Raw genomic sequence first — 26,607 nt, forward strand, 5'->3', positions numbered from 1 at the left:
TCTTGCTTATTTAGCCTTTTTATATTTCTTAATGTTATCCTCTGATTGCTTTAAATGAGCACAGTCGTGATTTCCATGTTCAAGAATAAATTAAATGTTTGCTGGATTTGGCTGCTGTTACCCACCTGAAAGGTTTTCAGTCATCCCTTAATTGTGGTTGCACAGCTTGTTTACTTTCTCACTTTTTCTTTCTGCTGTGTATTCACCTGTCGGGTAGGTGGCTCAAATATTTTCCTTTTAGAAGTTATAGTTCAGATACACACAGTGAATATTAGATTTTTCTTTATAGCAGTAAAGAGTTCTTTTGCAAAAATTCTGTCAATCTGTGCTTCTGCCCTCTCCTTCTCAAAGTAGCCTCCACTTCCCTTTTTGTTCTGACAAGTTGTCTCTCATATCAGTGTGTTGGAATCAGAATTAAAAAATAATAATTTTGAACCTCTTTTGTCTTTATGATCAGTGTGTACTTTTATGTGGGCTACGTTTCTTCCTCAGTGTTTCCTGAGTTATTTTTCTACTTTTTTTCCTTGATTTTTTTCTTCTCTACTCTTAAGTCCAGAGTTTCCTTTTCTTCTGCACCCTATGTCATTAAATAACTTCTGGACCCCTTTTAAAATAGTCCAGATGTGTGGACTAATACTTCAGATTCCACCTTCTGGTCTTTACAGGACAAAGGAAAACACAGTTATGATGAGAAAGGCTTTCTTTATGGCACCATGGAATAAATATGATTCTCCTTTTGTTTGGAGAAAACAATTATAAGCTTACTAAAGTAGTAGCATTTTCTTATTTAGTCTCTCATTTGCGCAAGAATTGAGATAGTCATGGGAAAAATAAAAAAAAATCATGGAATTAATGTGTCAAAACTAAAACTACTATAGAGACAGTGGAATCTCTTCAGATGTATGGAAAAGTTTTCTATTATAGATCAAAATGTTATTTGATTCTAAAGCTGTGTAAAACAGAAAATACATTATACCACAACACATGCAATTATGTAATTAAATGGAAAAATAATGTAAATTCCTTGTACCAAATTCTTTAATCATTACAAGGGTAAATGAACAAAGGACAATAGTTTCATCTTCTTTGGCTTGTTGCCATTATAATTATACAGTTTTGTCTGATAGTTTTCTCCTCTTGCCCTCAGTTCTTGCCAAAGTGTCTTGTGTTCCTTCAAGGAATCTGAACAAAATTAATGCCAAGGAAAAAAATAAGAAAATAAGAAAAAATTTAAAACTAAGGAAAAAAAGAGGAAAAAAAGAGGAAATGAAAAAAATAAGGGAAAAAAGAGAACTCTTTCCGTGTTGTCATTTGATATGCAAATTCCTGTTAGTGTTCATTGCCTTCCATGCCAAGGAAGCCCTGTGTCAGACCAAACAGAGACAATCACTAGCAGACTGAAGGAAGGAAATGTGATTTTTGGGGTTGTGTGAATACAGCAGAAAGGTTGAACTTAACTTTTTTTTAGAAATTATCATCTATTTTTAATTTGCCAGTGCAGAAGCTGGTTATGTGGAAGAGATGCAGGAGAAGGTTTTTGTACTGGCTTAAAGCTGTCCTTTTTGGGAAGGGGATTTTTGTTCCCAGGTGACTGAGTATCAACAGACTGTTCCTCTGATAGTGTTTGAATATGGATTTAGGTTTAGCCTCATTATTGTTTAAGCAGCTTCTTATTACTTGAGCCATTGCAAAGCAAGCATTTTTCTGTTCCTGTAAAGGCTCACATTTCACCTTGAATGTGGATATCTACGAGTAGTGCTGTGCTTCATAAAATATACAGGCTGACAAGTTCCATGGCTAAGGAAACTTGGATCTGAGGCTGAACAAAGTGGGTAACATGAGTGCATAGAGCTGCTAATGGCAAAGATTTGCACTGAGGAAGTGTGTGTGTGTATACATATATGTATGTATATGTGTCTATCTATATATATATATATATATCTCCACTCTGATTCTTGTATCTATTGTTTGATTCTGTCTGACAAGTGTGCACTGCATTATTAAGTAGTTTAACTTTTCATTTTCATTTACAGATTTGAAAAAGACACTGGCTGTCCTGTTGGATAATATCTTGCAGCGCATTGGGAAGTTGGAATCCAAGGTGGAGAATCTTGTACTTAATGGAACAGGAGCAAACTCGACCAACAATACCACCACTTCTGCTCCCAGCTTAGGAGCAGCTGAAAAGCTTAATGTAGCAGGTGTGTATGGCAATTACTAAAATTATTTATGAGCTGTTTCATCTGAACCTTTTCTCTCTTGAGCATAACATGATTTTTCAGTGTTAGATATTTGGAATGTCTTAGAAAAAAAATTCAAAGTCTAGCCTTTATCAATGACAAACTGAAGCCCAAGCTTAGTGAAAGATCTTTTTTCTATGGTAATTTGAACACATTAGAAAATCAAAAGCTCTTCTCAAGAGAATAGTTCACCCATTTATAGTAGATGTTTCATGCTTTAAATGGTTGCATTTTAGAATTATGAAACTGGGGAGATCTTTTCTCTCAAAGCCTAACTATATAGGTTGGTATCAATCTGCTCTGCCATTCCACCATATGCACTTTACTGATTATTAACTGAAAGAAAACGTTTATTATATTTGTTGGTCATGATTTAAAAGTCTTCCCCTACAGTGTTTAATGGCTCTTAGGATTTGACACAGAGAGATCACCTACCTGGTACATTCAGCTAAAATAAAAACATGTTTTGAGATGACATTTGAAGTCATTCATTTTGTTTTCAATGAATGGACTGTTTTGTTCTGCCACCAAGCTGAAAGAGATACTCACAGACCTGACTCATAGGAAAGTCTAAGTCCAATGATCTTTGCAGTCCCAAAAGAGAACAGAGCAGAAGAGTTAAGGCAACTTGGTAAATAAGTTGATAACTGTGCTCCTATGTCTTGTCTGTCCTTGGGTTTCCTGCAAAAATAAATATTTCTGTTGAGAAGGTGTTACTTGCTGAAATTCTCAAAATAGAGAAGCAAATGCTGCCTTTGGTAAGGAAATGCCACTGGAACAAGTGTAGGAAAGCAGATTTGCAAGTGATTGCCTGATGACAGTGTGGCAGCAGAGTTGCTCTCAGCTGCTCAGTCCTAACTGCATTTATCTGTACCAGGGTGCTAAAGTCATGTTGTCTCTTGATCAGACAGACCTTTCCCTCCCCAATCTGCTTTGCCTTGGTAGATTCAAAGGCAGATCAGGAACAAGTACCTGAAGAGTGCAGCTCCTGCAGGGTGCTGACCGGCTGTGCCACCTTCCTGCCACAAGGCATCCAGCACCAGATCTTGGAAAAACTTCCACTGAGATGGAAAGTGAACAAGTACAGCACTGTCAGAGTTTCTGGGCCATATATACATATATATATATATAAAATGAAAGACATCCCTGTATGTTTTCGTAGCTGGACAAAAGAGAGTTATTTCCTTAGATTTGCAGATAATTGGAACATGTATACTCATGTTGTTGCTTTAAAATTTATAGGCAAAGGTTCATTGTTCTTACCTGAAAAGAAAACATCTTTCATCAGTTCTTAGGGTGATTTGAATGTTGTTTATTATTCTTGGAGTGGGCTAAATTCACAGTTTTGGTATTCAGGAGCAGCATTGAAGGAGCCTGGTAAGAGTTTTCCATTTGCAGTGTTTGCATTACTTTGTACTGCCTGAGGCTTGCTGTGTGGCAAAGAACACAATTCCTCTCATCAGAGCCACAAATTTTTTACCTTGGACTCTTGGTACCCTGAGTTGAAAATGTCTGAAGCAACCATTAAACAGCAGCAACAGGAAAAACCTTTAGGTAAGAACTCCTTAAGGTTCAGTTAATATATTGTACTGATGACTGGATGATGTCATTGCTCAGGTACCTCTGGACTGGATAGTACCTAGGGTTAGAGTAGAGTTTGAACCTAGTCCCTGTGTTAAGTGCCTGCTCTTCATCCGTTTGAAGCAATCAGTGGCAATTACTCAGATCAGAGGCAGCCAAATGGAAATGAAAAACTTGTCTCTACTTCTTCCTTCCTGGCAGTTTCCTGTCAGCACAATCTGGAAGCCATATGATTCCAGCATAATTGTAATATAAGTAGCTTCTCTGTTGGGAAGGAATTGTTCAGAAAATAAGCTAGGTGAGGGCATTGTGATAATACCAATGTTGGTTTTGTCTGTAATATTTCAATAACATCCCTTTTCAATTGTGTTAGAGCAATTGAGGTAATGGGAAAATTGTGGTGAAGGCATTTTGTTACCCAACAGTTTGTCATTTTACTGGAGTTGAAAGAGGTATGTGTACAAATACAGATGATAGTTTTCTTTATAACATTCAGCTGTTACACTGTGCAGTGATCACAACAAGCATGTTAGGATTACCCTTCCTCTCTTTACCAGTTGTAATATTTTAATGCTGACTTTAGACAAATTCATGTTAGCGATTGTTAATAATTTTGATCTTTCTGTCTGGACAACCATAGTGTTTGTGAAGCATCTGATTAACATAATGTTTAATAATTTTGATAATCTTTTTTAAAGGCTTCTTGAGTTGCTGCTTAAAACTCTGCAGTAAATTGTGTTTTATAGCCTTATTTGTCAGTGAAACAGTGCAATGTCATTAGCAGACTTTTCTGCAAGAGTCCTGCTTCCAGTGGAGCTACATCATGCAATGATATAAAGATGCTTATAAAGCTTTAGGCTGATTGGTTTCAAAAGCAATAAAGCTCTCTTTCCTTCTCTCTCTTTTTTCTATTTATCCAAGTAGTATCTGAAAAGCTTCTGGGATATTTGATAGCCATCCTCTTTGCATCTATGGGAAGTCATATATTCCCATATATACACAAAAGTATTAATCTAAACTTTGGGTGTCTAGGAGATAAGAATTTTCATCAGCCTTTAGAACAGGAAGCTTTGAGGCACTGCCACAAATGATACCCTAAGTAGATTTAAAGTTGCTGTTGTAGAGATGATTAAACAGAAATGGGGAAATACAAAACCATGGCACTTTAAAGTTAAAGCAGAGTTTGTCTACAGGGCTGCTACTGTTGTAGCTGCATCCTTGGTTCCATGTGACAGGCACAAGATCAGTTTGGTTTAGGCAATTTTGTTTTTAACAGTTGTGCTTTTCTAAGGTAATGATAAAAGAAGTCCTTGATTTTTGTGGGACAGAATTGCACTATCATAGTTCATCTGATAGGGAAATCTGCACAAACATGATCAGAGAATCAGTCCTCTGTTTTCTTCATGTGATATTTTTGGCAAGCAATGGGAGTGGGATTAGTGTTGTGTTGTGGGATGGGTTTCTTTAGAGGTGATCATTGCTCTCTCTGTGCTTCTTTAGTGATGAGCTAAATTTTTGATGATCTTGACCATCTAACACCCCAGATATAATAATTGTACTAAAAACTCTGCCAGACTGGTTATTTACAAAACATTCTTTTGCCTTGAAAAGTGCTGCTTTGAATGATTTTAATTGTGTGTCTTTGATCCCACAAAAATGAGCAAGTGAAGGAAGCCTTCCCCTTGGTCACAGCTGGTGCTGGGAGGACCCTTGCAGAGCCTCAGGACAGCCCAGGCTCAGGCTGCTGCATGGAACACTGCACAGGGAGGGAGGACATTGCTGGTGTGTCTGTTCAAAGCTCCCATAGCTTTGCTGCCTTGTGCATTAAGTTGTTCTGCTGTGTTGGCTGTTCAGTTCCCTTCTAACAACTTCAGTTTTAACATCTTTCCAGTCACTCATTAAGATGCAGACTTCAGTGTATACTTGTCATTTAAGACATGATGGCTTGGATGCCTGTCAGATATCTGGCATCCTTCGTGAATATGTAGCAAGGCAGGCTGACAAGTCAGCTTTGGCAATGCTACAAGGCTTTTTTTTATAATGTTACTATGGTGAGAAGGACCTTTGTCGTGGTATTTCCATGTCCTTATTCCTGAAACCTTGGGGCTGCCACACTGAAGCCTTTTAGGTCAGGGGGGAAGGACTCAGGTAACCTCAGGACCAGTGAATTTGTTTCCATGGCTCTCTGATGAATTTTGTTACACAGCCTCGTTGGGTTTAGCAGTCTGCAGCCACAGTTCCACCATAGTCCTGTACTTGCAGAGATTAAAAAAGCTAAGATATACTGCATGTTGGTTTGAATTCCAAAGCTGCCCTCCTGTTTTGAGAGGACTAGAGGAGGCTTTTCTTCAGTCAGCACGGGGGATCAGAGCACAAAGTGACTGTCCCCATGGGGCACCAGTGTGTACCAGTTGTGGCAGGGTGTGGGACTGCATTGGCTCTGATGGTCAAGATAGCAGCTTCCTGAAGGTGATGTTTTGCTTTGACTCGTGTTTATTGTGCCTAATGCATTGTATTCTTTTACCACATCGTATATGTGTATTTATTAAGATTTTCCCCCCTCCTACAAAGGCAGTTGTGTGGAGCTGGGGAGTTTTGTGTGCCCTCAAACCTGGCTGTCACAGCACAGTGTGGTGTGTGCAGAAGACCACTGGTGAATATTTTCCACTGCAGTGCAAAGCTGTGTTAATAATGCTGAAGGGGCTCTTAGTGGTCCCCAGGGCTGCATTTTGATTAACCACTTGACTACTACTTGAATTATTATAACACTGCATTGATTTCAGTAGTGCTAATGGAACCCAGCAGCACAGCTTGTGTGAGGATGGACTAGAGGTAGAAAAGTTAATTTTCTTTAACTCATACCAACACTTTGCTACAGAAGTCTCTAAAATGTTGGTAGGAAGCATTTTGTGCTCTGCATTTAAAATCTCAAAACCTTTAGCTCATTTGGTTGAATATGTTGTTAGTCCTTTCAGCTCACACTGCAAATTCTCTCTTAAAGAAATCTTACCAGCTGGAGATGAAAAATGTGAATTGAATTGAGAATGTGTTAATTAGTTGGAGAAGGGAAAGAAGACCTTACACAAACTAAACCAGCCTTAACTACAGTCTGTGTCTAACCACAGATACCAGATTTCAGGACTGAAATAAAAACAAGAGAATAGTTTCAGGAATTAAAGTAAGAATAGTACTTATATTTAATGATCAAAACCAGAAGGAGAACAGAGATAAAATTGGTGAATAGATCGGATGTGATTACTCTGACCTTATAATACTGGAGAGATTCTGTATTTTATGAAATCTGCTGATGGGAACACTTTTGACTTGAGCTATTATCTGTGCTGTATATCATCAAAAAATACTTTAATATGCACTAGGCTGAAAATCAGAGTTTAAGCCTCAAGGTTCCAAAGTACATCATTTTTAGTGTCGTGTTAAATTCTTAATACATTTCTATTCTCAGAAGAACACCAAGCTGGTCCTTAGCAGAGTAGATAGGTTGCTGGTGTCAGCTTGCATTTTCAGCTGTATTGCAGCCTTTTCATTTGCTTTAACCAATATTGCTATTTTAAAACTCTTATGACAAACAGAGCACCTATCAAACAGCACTCACTGCTGAGTGACTAATTATAACTCTTATTCAGAGTGGAATATTTCTAGACTTCCTAACTGTCTGATGGAGGAAAATTGAAGCAGAATTTTTTTAGCCCATTACAAAGCACATTATTTGAAGAATGTGCAACGTAGGAAAGGGAGGAAATATGCATGTAGCACTTACTATTGCTCATTTTTACTGTTTTATTAAAGAGCAACTTGAAAGCAAACAAAAATCAATTCCCTACCACAGACTGTGCTTTTAGCCACATCATTCTCAACGTGGGTGTTGTAAACCTTCACTATTACAAATAAAACCTGTGGATTTGAAATGCAGGAGGCAATGAAGAGCTGCATCTGTGAGCTCATATTTAGGTGCTGGAGGCCTGGGGCTTTAGCAGGTGCAGTGCTCATAGCAAACAACAAGAGAGAAGCTTCTTTTCCAGGGCAGGGTTGGTGGCTTAGCTCAGATGTGCCACGTGGTGGATGCTGACGTGCCAGACTTCGCACTGAAACAACTGAGGATTGTTCACAAGTTCAGGTTCACCTGCTGTGCTCCAACGACGTCTGGTGCAAAGCTGTAGATCATTTGTGAAGGGAACATATGGCTCCTTTCTAAACATGAGGATGGAGTTTGGTAGTTATATTTTAAATATCCCAGGACCTCACAAACAGTATTTAAAGAGTTTTTTTTAAAATCTGCAGTTGGTGGGTGTTTTATCAATATTTTTCTTTTTTTTTTCCCCAGGATGATCTGTACCAACTGCATGCTTTTAGGTTTATAATGTGCTATGTTCATGTTTTTAGTTTGTTAATGCATTGACTTTTAATGTAACATCATATGAGATAAATGTTTAATAATTATGTCTTTTCATAACAGCAGTCAAAAGGAGATAAGCTGTGCATGAATTCAAAAACACTTAGGTGTGTGTAGAACATAAATTAATATAATGGCTCACACAAAGTTTAGGAGAAAAAAGTGTGTTTATTAACTGCCGTTGTTTTGTACTAACTTGACAGCTGTATTTCTAACTCTTTTTGGCTGTAAGTTCTAAGTTTTGGCTGGGAAAAGAGATTTCAGAGCTTGCATTTTAAAGTACATAAATCCTAATTAAGGGTAAAAATTCTTTTGGTTTCTCAAATACTATTTTTCAGCAAGAGTAACCCCTAATGTCTGGCTTAGTTTTCCCCTTCAGCAAAGAATTATCCAACATGAATTTGCTAACAGCATAATACATCTATCCAGACTTTTTAACAAGAATCCTCATGAGATACTAGGGTTTGGGGTTTTATCTCCAAATGATGAAAACCTCCTAAGTCTTGACTTGTATGTTAATGCTTGCTTTTCATGCTTTGGAAGATCCTGATGTGTAGATTGGCATCCCCAGGGTTCCACTTCTTCATCTCCCTTGTCTTTATGATCACACTCAGAAGTGTGAATTGCTGGTATCTGGTTGAGCTTGATCTCAGCTGCTCATGGGAAACCCAAGATTTGTTCACCTCTGGATTCCTGTTTAAGGAGAGCCAGCTAAGAGTTGTTACCAGCAAGCTTAAGCACACCTCCATGCTGAGCTCAAATGAGCAGCAAGAAGAGCAGAAATGTAATTCTTCATAAAGGGTCTGATCATTTAGGAAAAAATTGGGAGGGATTATTCTCAACCTAGAACTCCCACTGCCAGTGGCCAAGAAGAAAGGGTACAACCAGAGCAAGTAGTAGTTGACTGGAACTGTCAGGATTATTCACTGGGGAATTCAGAGCTCTGCATTGAATTCTCAGGCTTCTGTGTGGAAACCAGCAGTGACTTGCCCATTTCTGCAGGCAGTTGTTGCTTTGGACAGCAGTCCTTGATGTAGATGTGTTTCCAGTCTGACTGCATCAGCTGGCTTCCTGTTCATGGGCACAGAGGAAAGACTGCTTCTCTAGGGAATACTCAGATGGAACAGAATTACATTTCTCTGTTCCTTCTGTTCTTTCACATTCATTTCCTCTTGTATGCACATATTGCTACATTTTTTCCTGCTCTGGATAGCAGTTTTATGTAAATTGTTTCATGGAACTGTTTAAGTTTTATAGAATTGCCTTCACTGTGCTATTACCTGATTGAAGCAAGTGAAAGCTGATGGAGCTGTTTGGCATATAGATCCATGGTAAGGCTGAATGGGAAGATGGGAGTGGGGAGCTGGTGATTATGTGAAGCATCTCCTCTGTCTGTGGACTATGGTGGAGAAAAAAACATGAATATTTTTGAGGAAGGCGAATCCTAGGAGTGTTTACTGTTGCTGGCAAGAAGGAGGAAAGATGTCAGACACTCTTGGTAGTACTCCCAGAGACATTAATATTTCAACATGATTAGAGGTGATAAAGGTGGGCATTAGTGTTCCCTGTACAGACAGATTAGCCTGGAGAGATCCATGCTCTGTTTGTGTGTAACCCACCCCAGTGGAAGAGCAATAGTGGGAATGCTCTGAAGAAGCCTTAGTGCAGCTGGCCACAAGGGAGACCAGAAGCCTGAGAAAGTCTGTAGCTTGTGCTGAGAAAAATGTCTGTCTCTTAACTTCTTGGGATGGACAGGAGCGGGGAGGGCAGGGTTTGTGCTTGGGAAGTCTCTGTGTGCCGCTGGCACGGCTGATGGGAGCTGTGGAAGTGTGAGGCTGGTGCAGCTTGTGAATGTTGGGGTCAGAAGGGTTTTATCATTGCAGGTAAAACCTTGTGAGTAATGAACAGCAGCAAAGATCTTTGCCTCTCAACAGAAACACACTGGGATGCAAAGAATGTGTTCACGCATGACCGAAGCAAACTTGTAAACTGCAATTGTGTATTTACCAAAAATCCGGCTGTTGTCTGGATTTTGGGGGTTTTTTCTCCGTCTTTTTTTTCTTTAACAGGCCATGAAATCCCCATTAAAATGAAATATGGTGTAAGTGATGGACTTGGCACTGTGTGCTGTAAAATAAGGAATTATAGCTTGTGCTTATGTATTACCCTGTACTTAATAGGACTTAAGTAGAAGAGAGGATTTGCTTGACTAACCTTCTGAAGAGGAAAGCCATCATATGATAGCATAATTAACTTGAGATAGAAGACTTTTTTTATTTTAAATGACAAAATTCATGGCTCATTCTTGTTGGCAAGCTATACCCAGGCATTCAGCATTTTCCACCCTAAATTTAGTACGGTGCTGGAAGTTAAACTTTTTCTAGGGTTATGCTGCAGCTATGATGTTGTACCAGAGATTTCAGAGGTCTTTTTTTCTTTTAGGAAGATCTTGAAATTGACATGCCTTACGTAAAAAATGTTATTTTGCATTTAGACTTAGGAAGAGAGAAAAGAAAGGAAAAGCCCACAAATCCTTTTAGACCATAAAGGTCTTCTAATGGAATTTTACTGATTATTGAAAATCACCATATAGTAACCATGCCTTTTTATTAATGTTAGATCTCAGGTACTGATTCTGGTGTGATGCAAGTGGAAGGTCTGATTCCTGAACTGCAGTGAAGCAAATAGTCCTATTATTATGTAGCTCTGCTGACTGAATTGAGAATATACCTTAAATTGCTGCTATCTGTGTGCATGCTCTGTATGTTCTTATTCAGAGCAGAAATCAGAGCCTTAGATGTCGGTGGTGTGGTCTGCAAGAACCCCACAAGGATGAGAAGATAGGCAGAATATTTTGAAAGTGCTTATTGATTTGAAATTACAAAGTCATTGTACAAACCACTTTGCTTCAGTGCTATTGTCACTGGCAGTACAGCTCAGTTTGTCAAATCTCTCCTGCTGCAGAGACTGACAAAGAAGTGGGGACTTCCTGCCATGACTCTTCTTTCCCCCATCAAGTTCATTTTGCAATGCTTGGCTCACATTTCAGGTTTTATCTTTAAAAGAAGCTATTTGCAAAAAATGGAAAATAGATAGATCAGGTCGTGGGTTTTGCATATAATAATATAATGCGACATTTTAACTTTTACCCACAGATTTTTGTCACTATTCTATTCTAATACTGCAACAATTTTTTTGTATTTTCTTCTGGGCACTCCAATTAGCATATTCTAGATGAAATTGTGCATAGTTACTGCCACAGTATAGAGTGTTCCCAGGTTGATGGCTGGCTGACTTTAATGATCTTGATTCTTGCCTGTAGAAAAAGCCAGAAATGATGCAGGTATAATTTAGATAGCTGTGGGATTAACTACCTAAATTGAAAACCTCCTCCACTGCCTTTGGCAAGAATCTCGCCACCATGGTAATAATTTTTCTTGCCTTAAAGGTCTGCATTAGAGGGTTCTTCTAAGAAAGTCCCTTGGAGCTGAAGGGGTAATGTCCTTTAAAACTGCTGCTTTTTCCTTGGTTCATGGGCTAGAAATCCTGCTCTTTATTACAGTCTTTAATACGTTGCAATAATCTAGAATGAAAAAAATATTAAAATGGGCAAAAAAGAAGAAAAAAATACCTTGGGAGACCATAGGAAATATTTCTTGTGAGATGTGATGTAGTGCTACTCAGTTGTTAAATTAGATCATATTGCAACATTTATTAATTGGGTCATATAGCTGGTGCCAAGTTTTGGATCGTGGGTATTTGATAAAGTGATAGTAGAGCTTGAAAAACTAGTTTTATGTTTAAGAGCCATATACATCCTATAAATGTTTGACAAATGAAAACAAATTGTTGCGATTTAGTAGTTTCCAGCACACTTCGATTAGGAAATTATTTTCTTCTTGTTCTTTTCAGTATGGATGAGCTTAATTTTTGAGTCTTTATACATCAATTTTTGTAATTCAGCACTTTCACTTCAAGTCAGAGTTGAAATCTATGCAACCATTTTCTCATGTGGTCAAAAAGGAGCATACTGAGTTTTAATGTTGTAACAAATATTACCCAGTAGGACCTTTCAGTCAGTCTGGGCTGTGGATTCATGAAAATAAAAGGCAGGATTCATCAGGCTATCTGTCAGAACTGTGAAATGAAGCTCAGTTATGGTCTGTGTTTCTCTTTAGATCTCATAAATGGAGCCCAGGAACAGTGTGAATTGCCTCCTATGGATGGTTTTCCTCACTGTGAAGGGAAAATAAAGGTAAGTGAACTGGTTTTAATCATATGTGCATTCTATTAAAAATGGAACATATGTTGCAAGAGGTTTCTACTCAGCGGTGTTAAACAAGAACAACTGAGTCAAAAAATAGGATATAAGAAATTTAGGACTGTTTGTCACTGCAGCATTGCTCACCTCAAGCCTTTAATACTACTGCTGCAGAGAAATAAAGTGGCATCCTCTTAAGACAGGAAAAAAATGCCATATTAAAATTATTTACTGAAAGGCCTTATTATTTGAATGCTACCTTGTTATTCTGAAATTTCTCCTTTTGGAAAAGCTGTTTTCCTCCCCATGATGAGTAATTTGGTGTTCCCCTGCCCCAGGACTGTGATTCTATGGGTACCTCAGTCCAGCCCCTTTTTCAGCATGATGTTTCTTTGCATGTCTTTCATCTCTTTCCCCACAGGTCTGTGTGGTTCCTTTATTCCCTTTTTCCCTTGAAAACATTCTGCCTCCTCTGCTCAAGAATAGGCAGTGCCTCAGTGTGCAACCAGAATTCTGGGATTCACAGTGCATTCTACATAAGTCCTGTATTTTACTAATAATGCACTTGGAAAGGCTAAATATTACAACCCATCAGACTTGAGCTGGAAAGGGAAAAAGAAAAAGGCAACAAAAACAAAGAAAGAAACTCCAACAAACTTGCAGAGATGGAGGTTTTTAAGGTGTTTTTTCCCCCAATAAGTGTAAGGGATACTGATTTATTACTGTGAATCCGTAAAAGTTCAAGGCCAGGTTGGAAGAGGCTCAGAGCAGCCTGGGCTAATGGAAGCTGCCCCTGCCCATGGCAGGTTTATTGGAATGAGATTATCTTTAAGCTCTCTTCCCACCTGTGATTCTATGGTTAGTGGTGGACAATAGTAAAATTTCTGCTTGCTAATATACCCCAAGTATTTGTAAAATTAAAACTCTCTACATTTTGAATCTCTGATCTGTGTTTTGATCTGTTTTGGCAAACAGGCTGCATAGTAACTATGTCAAAAATTATTTGACTATTGAAATATGAACTGAAATTAATTATTTGCTTCTGCAGAAATGGCAGCTTTCAGTCTTGGTAACTGAAATGATATGTGAAATTCTAGAGAGAGCATGTCATGGTGGGGAACACACAATGCATTCAACTCCAGCCAGAGCCAAATGTCTGGATCCCAGTTTTGTTCTCCTTCTGATATTTGTCCCTGCTTGCCTGGCTGCCAGTTTGTGTAAGCTGTGCTCACATCTGCTGTGCTGTTGCTTCCCCAGCATTACTGAATGCAGGCATACAGTGCTGCTAATCATTAATAAAATCCCTGGTTTATTATTTGTGATATTTATACCTACATTGCCACTTCCTCCATTATTCCTGGGTGTGAAACAGGGCTCTTTTGTTATACTTTAACCTAATAAACTTTTGTGTCTTTTGTTCTGTTGCAGTGGATGAAAGATATGTGGCGGTCAGATCCCTGTTACGCGAGCTATGGTGTAGATGGGTCCACATGCTCCTTTTTTATTTACCTCAGTGAGGTCAGTAATGTTCTCATCTGCAGAAGGGGAACATCATATTTCCTTCATAGCTTTGGTAGCTGTACTTTTCTCAAAAGAAATCATCATTTTGTTGGGAATAATTGGGTAAAGAGGAAAAAGTTATTAAAACTGAATTATTAAGTGTGTTGCTATTATTCATAAACTCTGCAGGGGTTTCTAGCCTGAGGAATTCTAATGTTTGTAACTGCAGTGATGTGAGTAGCAGCTCTCCAGGGAGGCCATGTTGGGTATCCTGTTAAACCTGCATGTGAAGTTCAGTCAGAGATCTTTGCCTTTAAACACTTTTTCTGTTGCTTTTAATGCAGCTGCTGACGTACTAATAGAGAGCATTTGGAATGGAAAATTTAGAAAATGGTGCTTGATGGTGCATTGTCCTAAACAGCATGGCCACTTCCTGCTCAGAGACTGTTTGTGAATTGTGGAATCTGTTAGCAGGAACAAAAAAAGAACCTGAATGTCACGTTTTTGAGTGAAGTTGCAGCTATATTGGCTAAAGCCTTTGGTACCTGTCACAGCCTAAGGTGTTTTGTACACAGCTGAGTAAGGTGCTTGTCCTAGTGAGGTTTTATTTCTATTTCCTGGGTAACACTTCTTTCCCAAGAATTAATTTTGTCAGTTAATTATCATGAGTTCTATTACTGGCTTGAAGTGTGCATGCACCAGAAGTAGTCAGGTGTATTTGATCACTTAGCCTCTTATAAGTGAAATTTTGATAACTTATGGCAACTAATCTTAGAAGGAGTATTGATATCCAGTGGCTCACTGCTCACAAAGAACTGAAAGAGGCAATGTGGCTGCAGGATTGCAACCAATAATAATTTCGTAGCTTCTGTAGGATTGGGAGGGTTGGGCTGGGATTTTAAATTAAATATCTGAGATTAAAACAGTAAGTCTGTTACAATAAATGACTCGGTTGGAATCGAAGCAGTTTCTGTTGATTTACTCAGTTGACTGTCATTGAACTTCTGGGGGTGTTGCTTGAAGCAGCAATAGTTAAATGCATATCCAAAACATTTATCTGAAGGCATAACAAAGGCTGGGTTGAATCACAGTTTTGACTCATTCCATTTCTAGCACCAAGTGTTGATTTATTTATGGGCTGTGAAGCTGTAGAAGGAAAAGATAGAGTACAAGTATATTATTTATCTTGTTATTTATCATAGAGGCTAGAGATATGGTTCCATAATCATATGAAGTTGATCTAAGGTTTCTACTAGAAGGTTTTGTTTTAGCATCAGAAGAGCTATGTTTGGTCATTAGTATTCTGTCAACCAGCAGGTGCTTCATGGTTTTAATGCAGATATATCTTTAAAATTATGATGTATCTCAACTGAAGCCAAGACTCTAATATTCTTCAGTGACATTTACTATTTTGCATTTCTGTTAAATCCCAATTTTTTACATTACAATCTTCCCTTGTCATCAGTCTTGAAAAGTCAGTTGATGGCGTTAGCTCTTTCATAATTGATCTTTCATGGCCAAATGTGAGCAGACTTTCAGAGGCCAAATAGTTGTTTTTTTCAAGGGTCTTGGAATTTGAATTTTTTATTTAAGCAGCAATATTTAATTTGGTCAGCTTTTCATTTCATGAAGGAATAAAAGTGCAATTAGCCTGTGTGTATATTTGTTAACTTCAGAAAAAGGTATTGTCCTTATTTTTTTCTTTAAGAGTGTTTTCTTATGACAGAATGTAAAACTAATATTGGGTGAGTGTGTTATTAACCTTGAGTTTAAATTTGGCATTCTTAATCCTATGATTAATTTCATGATTAATGTCCAGCAGCAGAGGTTGAAAGCTTAAATGTTTGCGAATGCAAGCATGAAATGAAATTCTAATAACACTACAATGATGTGGATTTATGAGGTGTGTTGGCTGCTAGGGATAACTTGGAAATGCTGTTGCAAGAGTAATTTGTCAATGTGGACAGTGATGAAGAGTTGACAGTTTATAGTGTGGTTGCACAGCTGAATGATAAATGTGCCTACAGAGCTCTCAAGTCAGAACTGCTGATTTAAAATATTAAAATGCATTAGGGTAATGGAAAGGATATTACTGTTAAGATTTTTCTTTTTTACTTCAAGGTTAGACTGTTGGAGTGAGATGGTTGTGTATATGCATGTTTCAAAAGGCAATATATGCATCACATTATGTACAACCTCAGTTTGGAAAAACAATGTGCATGAAATTATGCATATATCTAGTTTTACTCTTCAAATCACCTCTACAATCTAGTATGACAAGTTTCTGTGTCCTTTCATACTCTTCTGGGGTCTGCTTTTTTATTCTGAAGCAGTTCAGTTAGGGTGTTACATTATGCTCATCCAGTGCTCTTTGTAATGTAATTTTAAACTTGTAAACAAAGGAGCCCAAAATGTTTCATTTTGGCGTGTAATATGGGTCAGAACCACAGAGACACAAAGTAATTTGTCCACAGTTTATGTAAAGGTTTAGAAACAAAAGGCATAAACCCCAGCCTTTGGGTATCAGACATGTGCTGTTATGTTTTCTGCATGAGTGTCTGCAAAACAGAAACAATGCTGACAAAATCCAGGCCGCCCCAGGTGTTCCCTCCTGAAGAGCCTGCTCAAGGGCAGGTGCCAGCAGTTCTGCCTTGCTTTGGGTGGCAAAAACACCTGCAGGAACTTGGGAACAGCTCTTCTGCGCTGCTCTGTGTCTTGGCTGCTTGAGCAGAACGGGAGGCAAGTGTGGCAGCCAAGGTAAGCAAGAACCAACCCAGCATGTCCAGGCTTCTGCCTTTTATTTAAAGCTGTCCCCTGTGCAAACTTGCCGGTGAAACTGAGAGAACGTTTGCACTTCTTTCTCACTGTTTTGCTTCAGGCACAGGATGTTTCCTGGGGTGTGATATGCAGCTGTGTGGTCACAGACCCATGGAATGGCTTGGGTTGGAAAGGACTTTAAAGCTCATCTTGTTCACAGCCCTGCCATGATCAGGGACACCTTCCACTGTCCCAGGTTGCTCCAAGTCCTGTCCAACCTGGCCTTGGCCACTTCCCAGGATGGGGCAGGCACAGCTTCTCTGGGTGATCAGGGCCTCCCCACCCTCTGGTCCTCAGAACGCAACTTGTGCTGGAGTCTTTGAAGAGTGGATGAGATACAAATGGCCTGAATAGCAAAACAAGGCTTACATCCTCTTGAATACAGAGCCAGACAGGGATTAGAAATAGCACACATTAAAGAGCAAGTTAAACTTGCTTCCTTTTAACTGTGATGCCCATAGAGAAGAGTTACTTTTAAACTTAGCACTTAGTTATGAAAAAAGGCAGTTGTTTAACACTGTAATGGCATTGGCACAGTTATCATTTTCAGGGATGGCATTGCCTCTGGGCAGAAATGTGAAAAAATTAATTTCCAGGCAGTACAAAAATATATTTTGCTGCAAAATGTCAGTTTGCAGCTGAAGAATGAAGCTTTTAAAAATATCTTCTAGAAAATGAGTTTTTCACACTATTTCCAAGCTTTTTAAAAGTGGAGAAAGTGGAGGGAGCTTATAGATCTTTTTTTTTTTTTTATTTTCTTCATCTACATCCATGTTTCTCTGAGAGGACTGCTTTCCACACAGGAGTGAGACTGCTGGTCAGCTGGTAGCTGTGGGGCAAGTTACCCCCTCCCATTACACTGGTGCTTACCTGCTGGAGCTGGGCAGATCTCTATAAAATCCCAGGCTTTGGATCTCCAGCTCACCTTTCAGGTGCACATGTAGTTTTTGGTACCCATGTTGGAATCCAGCACTTGAAAGATTTAAAGCTGGTTTGAATTCAGTCTCTGAGACTCCTGTAGCTTTTGCATGTGTGCTAATACACTGCTGGAGAGAATTCTTGTTTTCAGTCCTTTAGACTTGATGGAAACACAAGGCATAGTTTGGTAGTGGGAGTATTTTTCTTCATACTCTTACTTCTGCTTTCAGGTCTAAAACATAAACCAAAGGTGATTTTGAACATGGATTTGTTTCCAGGGTGCAAGCTGTAATCTGAGGCACAATTTAGTGAAAATTCCTGGGTATCATAATTATAGAGATTCATTTAATCCTTGTGGTTATTCTAGTTTAGTGCAATTTGCTCACGTCCATGGGGAAGTCCCCTTTCCACGATTTCTGCTGCTAATCCTGGACATTGAGTTAATGATTTGCATTTCTTCAGTGTAATGAAGCATCAAGCCAGCTTCTTTCAACTCTATGCAAATACTCAGAAAACCAGTGTTGTTGTCTGAAATGTAAATCACCAGAAGTTCAGAGTTATTTAGACATCTTACATATGTCCCTAAGAAACTGAAATGCTAATGATAGTCAACACTTTGTCCCTGAACTACCTGTTGGTGGATTGACCTGATTTTGGGTGATTTTTTTGGGCTGTTATTTTTTTCTTCCTCTGTCACCTTAAACTGGAATTAGTCTTTCAATGACTTGTTGGAAGAGACATGAATGCCAGTGTATGAGAGGAGTCAAATACAGTGCACATTGCTGAAGGCAGACAAGAGGCTGTTTGTCGATGGATGTGTGAAATGTTGTGTTGCCTTGTCACCAGGGCTGTGGGTACCTAACACCCAACATTTGAGACTGTCTTTGGAAACAGCCGCATCCAAAGCTGCCTGTATCCTGCTCCATTTCACTAACCAGACTGGCACTCACCTTGCACATCACAGATTCTGCAACCCCTTCCAAGGGATTCTGTCACTGAGGAAAAGCTAAACAAAAAATAGGAGTACAAGTCACCTTCCCAATTGGAGCAGTCCTTTCACATAAAATTCTCAATGGGATTTCTGGCATTACAAGTTCACTGCCTGTCTTCATACCGCCTAATAAATTTAAGATGCACTTTCTTTCACCACATATTGCAGTGGATTATTTTTTTTGTGTATTCTTCTCTCCTGGACTCACTTAAGAGCAGCACTGTACCATGGATGGAAGTACACTGAGCAGTGTGTTCACCTGGTGTGTAAAGAAAGTTGTTTTAGCTTCCCTGTGGATGGGCTGCACCTGCCCTTTGGCAGAATCCAAAATGAAGATTATCCCAAGGGCTCAGAGCGTGCCCTTCAGCTCCAGCTTTATTCAACTCCCACTGTGACTCTTTGAAAGCATAAAGATCTTTCTGAAATTTTGAATGTGCAGAGCTGCTGGCAGAGTATACTTTGATTCAATTTGGAAGATGCTCAGACTACTCCAGTGCTACAGATGTTTGTCAGGTTCTTAAAACCTTGCTTGAAGTACTTGCTCTGTAATAGAGTCAAGTGCTGCAATCTTGCCTTGCATTCAGTTTCAGTGTCTGAGGAAGAGTCACTGGAACAGACACCTGCAAAGCTTCTATAAAGCAAGTACTCTTCAAATTTATTAGGTTTGTTTGGGTTTTTTTTTTCATCCTAAACCTAGCCATTTACACCTCAGAGCAGTTCAGAACACCAGCTTTTCTCTAGTATCTGGAATCATGTGGCACTTAAATTTTGAACTTTTAAACTGCTGTGCAACTTCACCTTAAGGAGCTGGCTACTTACACTCCAGGCAGTGCTGTGACTAATGTGATTCCAAACCAAGCAGGGAACACTTGGCTTCTCAGGTAGACACAGTTTCCTGAGCAAGATCAAAGACTATCTAATGCCCTTGATTTGCATTGAATTCAGTACCAGGAACAGGAGGCACAGCTGGTCTTATTCAAAAATATGACAGTACAAAGATAAATATAGTGTGTTCTGAATAATAGCTTAGCATTTATATCACTCATCCAAAAAATGGTCTGTCTTCTAATCTGCAGTTGCTGCTTCCCAACAGTCATCTTTAACTGCTAATCTGTCTGGTATCACATCCTTCCTATTAAATCATCTCCATGGCAGTACAACAGTAGGTTGCTACGGAGAGAATCAGCTGGAGAAAGAGCTGATGGTAACAGTGAGTGGAAGGCAGTGCTGGAAATGGGCAAGAGGAGCCCTGGTTCCTTCTTCAGAGGCAACTTTAGTGTTTGGTCTTAAATAATCAAATGAACGAGGTTAAATAAAGAGCAGATCCAAATGAGCATCACTGCTTTCCTTCACCTTGCTCAAAATTAAGGTTTGTTGTATGTTTATCTTCTGTACCAAACAACTGCAAAACTGAAGGATATTTCTGATGGAGTTTTCATCTAGACCCACTTTAGTGATATCATAATCCTTTCTGCCATCATTACTAAAGATCAGTAAGGAAAAATGAGAGTCAGACCAACTGCAGACACTGATATTACTTTGAATCTATTCCTTAAGTGTTTATTTGTGATGAGAATTATTATAATTTATTTTTGGACTAGAGGGAATATTTCTGAAAGCACAAAAGAGCTGTATTTGTTTTTCAGTCAGTGAGGCATGCAGTGAACTGTCCTTGGCAGCCCTGAAAAATCTGCAATTCCTTTAGGATGCCTTGTGGTGCAATGTGAAATACATAAAAGTCAGAAAAGGGGCACATACAGTAGTCCTTGAAATGTCATATCTTAATTTAGATCAGTTCTAATGCTAGGAATAATGCAAAATTTGTACTATTAAAACAAAGGGAAGAGAAACCAGAGTTTGTGACTGTGTATGATTTATAATGTGGAGCTTGCAACTCTTTCCTGCCACAACTTTATAGTTGTAAAAGTTAGGATTGATAATTGCCACAGTTTCTGATGTGGTTCCACAGTTGAAGACCACTGAAGAATCAGATGTTTTCAAAGGAGGTTCATAAGTCACTGCTTTCAAATGTTTCATTAAACACATTGAGTAGGTTAAGTCACAACATTCAAAATGCTTTTCTATAATTTGTCTGAGGAACCCAAGGTTGATACATTTCTTCCCTTTAATGAGGTTAGGATGGCTATTCATTTATTTTCATGTGATTGGCCCTCTAGGCAATCATATGGTGTGATCTTAAGCCTTTAATCTGTAATGCTCCAGGCTTCTGCAGCATGATTAAGCTAAAATTGTGTTTTGACAGGTCTGTGATTGGAGGAACCACAAAAGCAACTCTGACTTTCAATTCTCTGAGAGTTGTGAACTTAACCAGTAGTGATGGGGTGTCTTAGCCAGCTGATAAATTTTTACATTTCCACCTTTTCACAGTACAATCATGTTTCAGTTTTCATGGATTTGCCTCCAACACTGAGATTCCTCCTTCCCCAGAGCAAGTGGTCAAATTTCTTAAGGTACATAAATAATAAGGATTCTACACAACAGGCAAGATCCCTGGGGGCAGCTCAAGAGCTCTCAGTGACTTGCATCCATTTGCTATTTCTTCACTGACTACTCCCTGTTGTACTTTTTAATTTTCTATTGTACTTTTTTATTTTCTAGTGGACAATAGAAGTATTGCATTTGCATTGATAATGTTTCTCTAAGAATCACAGCTGTTGATGCTTGTGAACATTGTTCCTTATGTTATAATTAACTTATTTATAGCCTTCAAACATGGTGGCTTTGATTCTATTATGATTCTTACTTTTTTGCTCTGCATTGCTACAAGGTAGAACTTTGATCCTTTGATTTAGCAAGCTTTGTGTTTTTATAAAGGTATTCTAGGGAGTTGGAAATGTTCCAAAATACATATTTTTGTAAGGTGTAGAAGCATAAAAAGCTTATTGAAAACATTTTAGAACTGCTCAGAGAAATTGTATTTTGAACATTTAACAGCTGACCTCTGCCTTGATCTTGTGTTTTCATTATCTTGAATGAATATCTAAATGTGACTTCTGTGGCAAATTTGCTGGGTTAAAAGAGCATTGAATTGCAAAAAGCAGTCTTAAGCTTTTTCTGCAAAAAAAGCAGTTTTATCTTGAAATTATCACCTTATTATCAGCTGATTACTTATTTAAGCCATCAGGTTAACATAGAGGTGTAATATGAAGGCAGTGAGTGGAGGCTTTGGTCAAGCAGCTGAAAATAAAGTAACATTATTTATTTTAATGTGATTGTTTTATAGGTTGAAAATTGGTGTCCTCGTTTACCTTGGAGAGCAAAAAATCCTAATGAAGAGACTGATCAAAAAACAGTGGTAAGAACAACCATGTCCTTAATAAGGACAAACAGGAGAAATAATTCAGTAATTGTGATTCATGCAAAATATCCTGGAATCCTGTGCCACATAAATGCTAAAAAGATCAGAATTTACAATTTTTCCTCCTCCATTCTTCAAAGCTGAAAGGAATCCTCCTTGACATGTAGCTCATGTATTCAGTTATTGTATTGTGCTCTTGGTGGTAGATTTTCATTAAAAGCATTTTTATGTTTAAATTTATGAAATACTCTACGCAGATACTGAGAAAAATTACAAATCCACAAACTGCTCACCAGTGTAAATATATGAAAATGTCCATTTTTATTGTCCCAAAAATATGGGCCTTTTTTACAAAGCTGCATTTATGGAAAAGGCTTATATCCATTTCAGGTTTGTAGTAACATTTTGATTACTCCAGATTTTTTCCCATTAAATACTGTAAGCACACAGAGTTGTTTCTAAATTGTTGCAGCCTAATTATGTAGCAATTAGGTATTTTAAGATAATTTAAGATAATTGCTGGGCTGCATGTGAACATTTCTTACATAATATAGATATAGGCTGCCTCTTTTTTTAAAACTAATTTATCTTAGAACAGTCTAGCTTTAAAACAAGTATTTCCTTTAAAATTTATATCCTAGTAATGTTTCTTCCTTTCTCTTATAATTGGAGACTTCCTTGTGTTTGGAAGATTCATGAGACACATAAATCTTGAGCCTACTGTTCTGTATTATGATTTAGACATACCTGCATCTCATTTTGAAGCACATGAACAATACAGACCTTATATTGCAGAAATAAATGCATTGTGAAACATTGCAAATGTATTCTGGGCTACCAAGTATTACTAATAAAAGTAACAGTAATTTATGTAGCTTAGAAGTGTCTGTTTAAGTATATCTTTAATATTTGAACTAAAATCTTAACGTGCTAGGAGTGTATCTTTTTTTCTATTTCTTTTTTCTAAAAGAGGAATATAAAGCACAGAGCTCACATTTGAGCAGTTTTTTAACTTCTGGAAAGTGTGTTGAAGAATAACTAATGTTTGGGATGTTTCTCAATGCTTTGCTTGAAGGCTGAAATTCGTATCAACTTTGATAATCTCTACAAAATGATGGCAAGGCATGAGGAATTCAGGTGGATGATGTTGCGCATCAGACGAATGGCTGATACCTGGATTGAGGCCATTAAATCGCTTGCAGAAAAACAAAATTTGGAGAAAAGAAAACGAAAAAAGGTAAATGAGAACACTTTTATTCATGTCACTTGCTGTTATATGGGTCTTTCAAGCTTCTTGTTCCAGGTGTAGCTTCAGAATGGAAATAGAAAATATAAAAGGTCGTGTTTATACTCTTTTCAAGAAATATTTTGCTGTTTGAAATTCTGTTGCAATGGGTGTTTGCTTTACAGATAGTTTTACATGTTTTGCATGAGTCAATCTTGGACTAAGTTTTCTGACCTCTATAGTTTTGGATAAAATAGACACAATGTAGACAAAATACAGACTATGTTGTAAAGGGAGAAATTGTGAATTTACTGCAAGCTGATGACACTGGAGTGTTTTATGTAGTTATGGGAAACAACAACTGTACATCTTTCTTGTCCAAAATTGAGACTTTAAATGGTGTATCTTGGGTTTGGATTTGAGTAGACTTAAAGTTGACCAAAACTTTGGATTGAATCAGTTTAGACCTCCTGTAATGAGTTCAGTTTTAAAGCCATGAGATACTTGAAGCAAAAAGGTGTAGTTCATTTGATTTAATTTTTTTTTAATTACCTTAACTAGTTAAGGTAAAGCCAAAAGTTGCAAACACAACAACAGGTTTGCTTTCTTGCCTTGTTATTCCTGGAGCCAGTCCTGAGTGGCAGCAGTCCCATGTATGTTCATATTTCTACCCTCCCTTAAGCCTGCCTGGCTCAGCTCCTTGCTGGAGATTCTCAGTCCTTGCATTCATTTCAAAATTAAATTATTCATGTGGAAGTATTGGCTTGTTGACTTTGATTTTTTTTTTTTTGGCCATAGTTGGAATTTAATAGAAAGAAAAACTGCTATAATGTATAACAGTTGCATGTTTCATGTCGATAATTCAAACATATGACTTTCCTTTCCAGATCCTTGTTCATCTGGGGCTTTTGACAAAAGAATCTGGATTCAAGATTGCAGAAAATGCGTTTAGCGGTGGCCCACTTGGTGAATTAGTCCAGTGGAGTGATTTAATTACATCTCTCTACTTACTGGGCCATGACATCAGGATTTCAGCTTCACTGGCAGAGCTCAAGGAGTAAGGAGATTACTTTCGCTTTTGAAACCAGAATTAGAAGAAAAGAATTGTAAACTCTTGAAGCTTCTATTAACAGTATATAATTTCTTGAAGCATAAAATGAAAGTGATAATTCACTAAACAGACGATAAGATTATTTTCATGAGCTAAGTATATGTGCCATGGAAAGGATAATGTGTTTTCATTGTAGCTTCAGGCTCCTGGGACTTCATAAATGAATGTTGTAAAATTCCAACTAAGCAGCTTAGTCTTTAACATTCCAGGTGCTTTAACCAGCTGCAATGGGAAATGCTACAGACTAGCTTAATTCTGTGTCCTCTGCTTCAGTTTCTGCTGTTCTTCACTCAGTATCTCTTTTTAAGATAAAGGTTTAAGTTCTTTAAACATGTTACTTTTGATGTGGTTAATTGCTTGTGTTAGGTCAAATGCTCCTTACTCTTCCTTGTCCTGCTTTGCCAGCTATTTCAGCACCAGACATAAAACATCTGTTTGAAGCTTGAGCACATGTGCTTTTTCTGCAGCTTTCTTTTTTAAATTACATGACAGCATTGTTTTATAGAAACCTCTTATACTATAAAGCAGTCAATAGAAGGCAGAAATTATTTTGAATTATTTCAAAGAACACCATTTTTAAGCATGTCAAACATATCATTCTTTTGCTTAAACTAGATGAATTTTTTAGTGAAAATTAGTGCTTTACATTTAATAAATGTTGAGCATCTCTAGCATTTCAGTGTTTTTACATGGATCATGATTTCAAAACAGTAAAAAAGTAAAACTTCTTTGGAAACTGAAATTATTGGAATAAATAGTATTACAGCATCAATTCAAGGTATTTGGAAAGTAATGTTTTTTCATGTTGTTTCTTTCTTTGTTTAGGATTATGAAGAAGGTTGTAGGTAACAGATCTGGCTGCCCGACCCAGGGGGATAAAATTGTAGAACTCATTTACATCGATATTGTGGGATTGACTCAGTTTAAGAAAACTCTTGGTCCATCATGGGTTCATTATCAGTAAGTATAACACTCACTTGCCCTCTAATCTGCTTTGTTAAGGAGCTTTTGTTGGATAACACAAGTCAAAATACTGAAATAAGTCCATTCACATGCATTTGTTTAAAAGTGAAATGCATTTTTCTGTTGTCTTTAGCTTTTAGGATTAAAGGGGCTAATACTTGTTCTTTGCATACCATCATTATCCCCCCCAGCATGCTTGAGATTCTTGGATTCAAGTATTTTTAATCTTAAAAACCTTAATTATCCTCTTGATAAATCATCATCTGTGCCCCTCTTTCCCTGCTTTCTTTACCTGTACTTCCCCCTGCCCATTTTTTCTGTAAATTAGTAGGTGAGCTGAGAGATTACTGCATTTTGTTGTTTAGTTGGAGTATCAGAGGCATGTTTTGCTTTTTGTTGTTTGTAACCACACTGAATCAATGACTGGGGAGATTTATCTATTCTAATGTTATTGCCCAACAACTGCACTGCAATTTTCTGTTCCATTCCTTAAAATACTGGGCAGAGAGTTCAGGGGCAGGTCTGAGGAATAAACTGCAGTTACTGCTGCTTTTGTAATCTATAAACATCTTTCCATGTGAAACGGAAGATGAGGGTCACAAGAAATGACTCTGTTCACCTTTCTTAACATCTGCAGTTTTAGAACCTCTTTCCTTTTTGTCAATGGCTTTAAGTCATTAAGCCTTCTGTGCATTTTGCAAGTACACATCAGCATGAAAGAAACCCAAATCTCAATTAATGATGTTGAATTTTCTGTACCTGCTAGAATTAGCTGTGTTTCGTGATCCACAAAGTCCAGTAAATCCTACTTGAAGGAAGGTATTGGAAGTTGTTCATGGCAGACAAACTGTTTTCTTTCAGCCTCAGGATTTTCTAGAACACTGGATCTTTCCAGTGTCATTGTAAATGAGAGTACTGTAATCAACATTGCAGATTAGATTACTCTTAATCTCTTTTTTGAAGCAGGGGAGTAAATGGATATTCTAGTTTTTAGGAGCCTGCTAATAAAGATAATCCCATTTTCCACCCAGCAACAGTTACTTGTCTGTCTGCCAGATGTAATTGTCACTAGGAGATCACATGCTGCACTGTGGTCAGGATATGAAACCCTTCCTATAAATTTTAAATGTTTCTTCCTGTCTGCTTGCAATTATCTGTCTGATATATCCTATAACAAAGCTATGGAACAATATATTGAGATTATAGATTGGCTATTCAAATTTTCTTTCCTCATAGAATAATTACATCTTGAATTCTCAATCTGTTTTAC

General features: G+C 37.9%; 1 protein-coding gene across 7 annotated transcripts in view; it reads left to right on the top strand.

Moving 5' to 3' along the window:
- MGAT5 (alpha-1,6-mannosylglycoprotein 6-beta-N-acetylglucosaminyltransferase) overlaps positions 1-26,607 on the top strand; it is a 111,128-nt gene that overhangs the window by 44,242 nt on the left and 40,279 nt on the right. For all 7 annotated transcript variants that reach the window (XM_030952887.1, XM_030952886.1, XM_030952888.1 and 4 more), the window contains 7 exons: positions 2,034-2,201; positions 12,411-12,487; positions 13,922-14,011; positions 21,964-22,035; positions 23,114-23,275; positions 24,151-24,320; positions 25,200-25,334. In XM_030952887.1, the coding sequence (XP_030808747.1) occupies positions 2,034-2,201; positions 12,411-12,487; positions 13,922-14,011; positions 21,964-22,035; positions 23,114-23,275; positions 24,151-24,320; positions 25,200-25,334 (874 nt within the window). The remainder of the gene's footprint in view (positions 1-2,033; positions 2,202-12,410; positions 12,488-13,921; positions 14,012-21,963; positions 22,036-23,113; positions 23,276-24,150; positions 24,321-25,199; positions 25,335-26,607) is intronic.

This window comes from Camarhynchus parvulus, chromosome 7 (assembly GCF_901933205.1).
Source record: "Camarhynchus parvulus chromosome 7, STF_HiC, whole genome shotgun sequence".
Taxonomy (NCBI): Eukaryota; Metazoa; Chordata; class Aves; order Passeriformes; family Thraupidae; genus Camarhynchus; species Camarhynchus parvulus.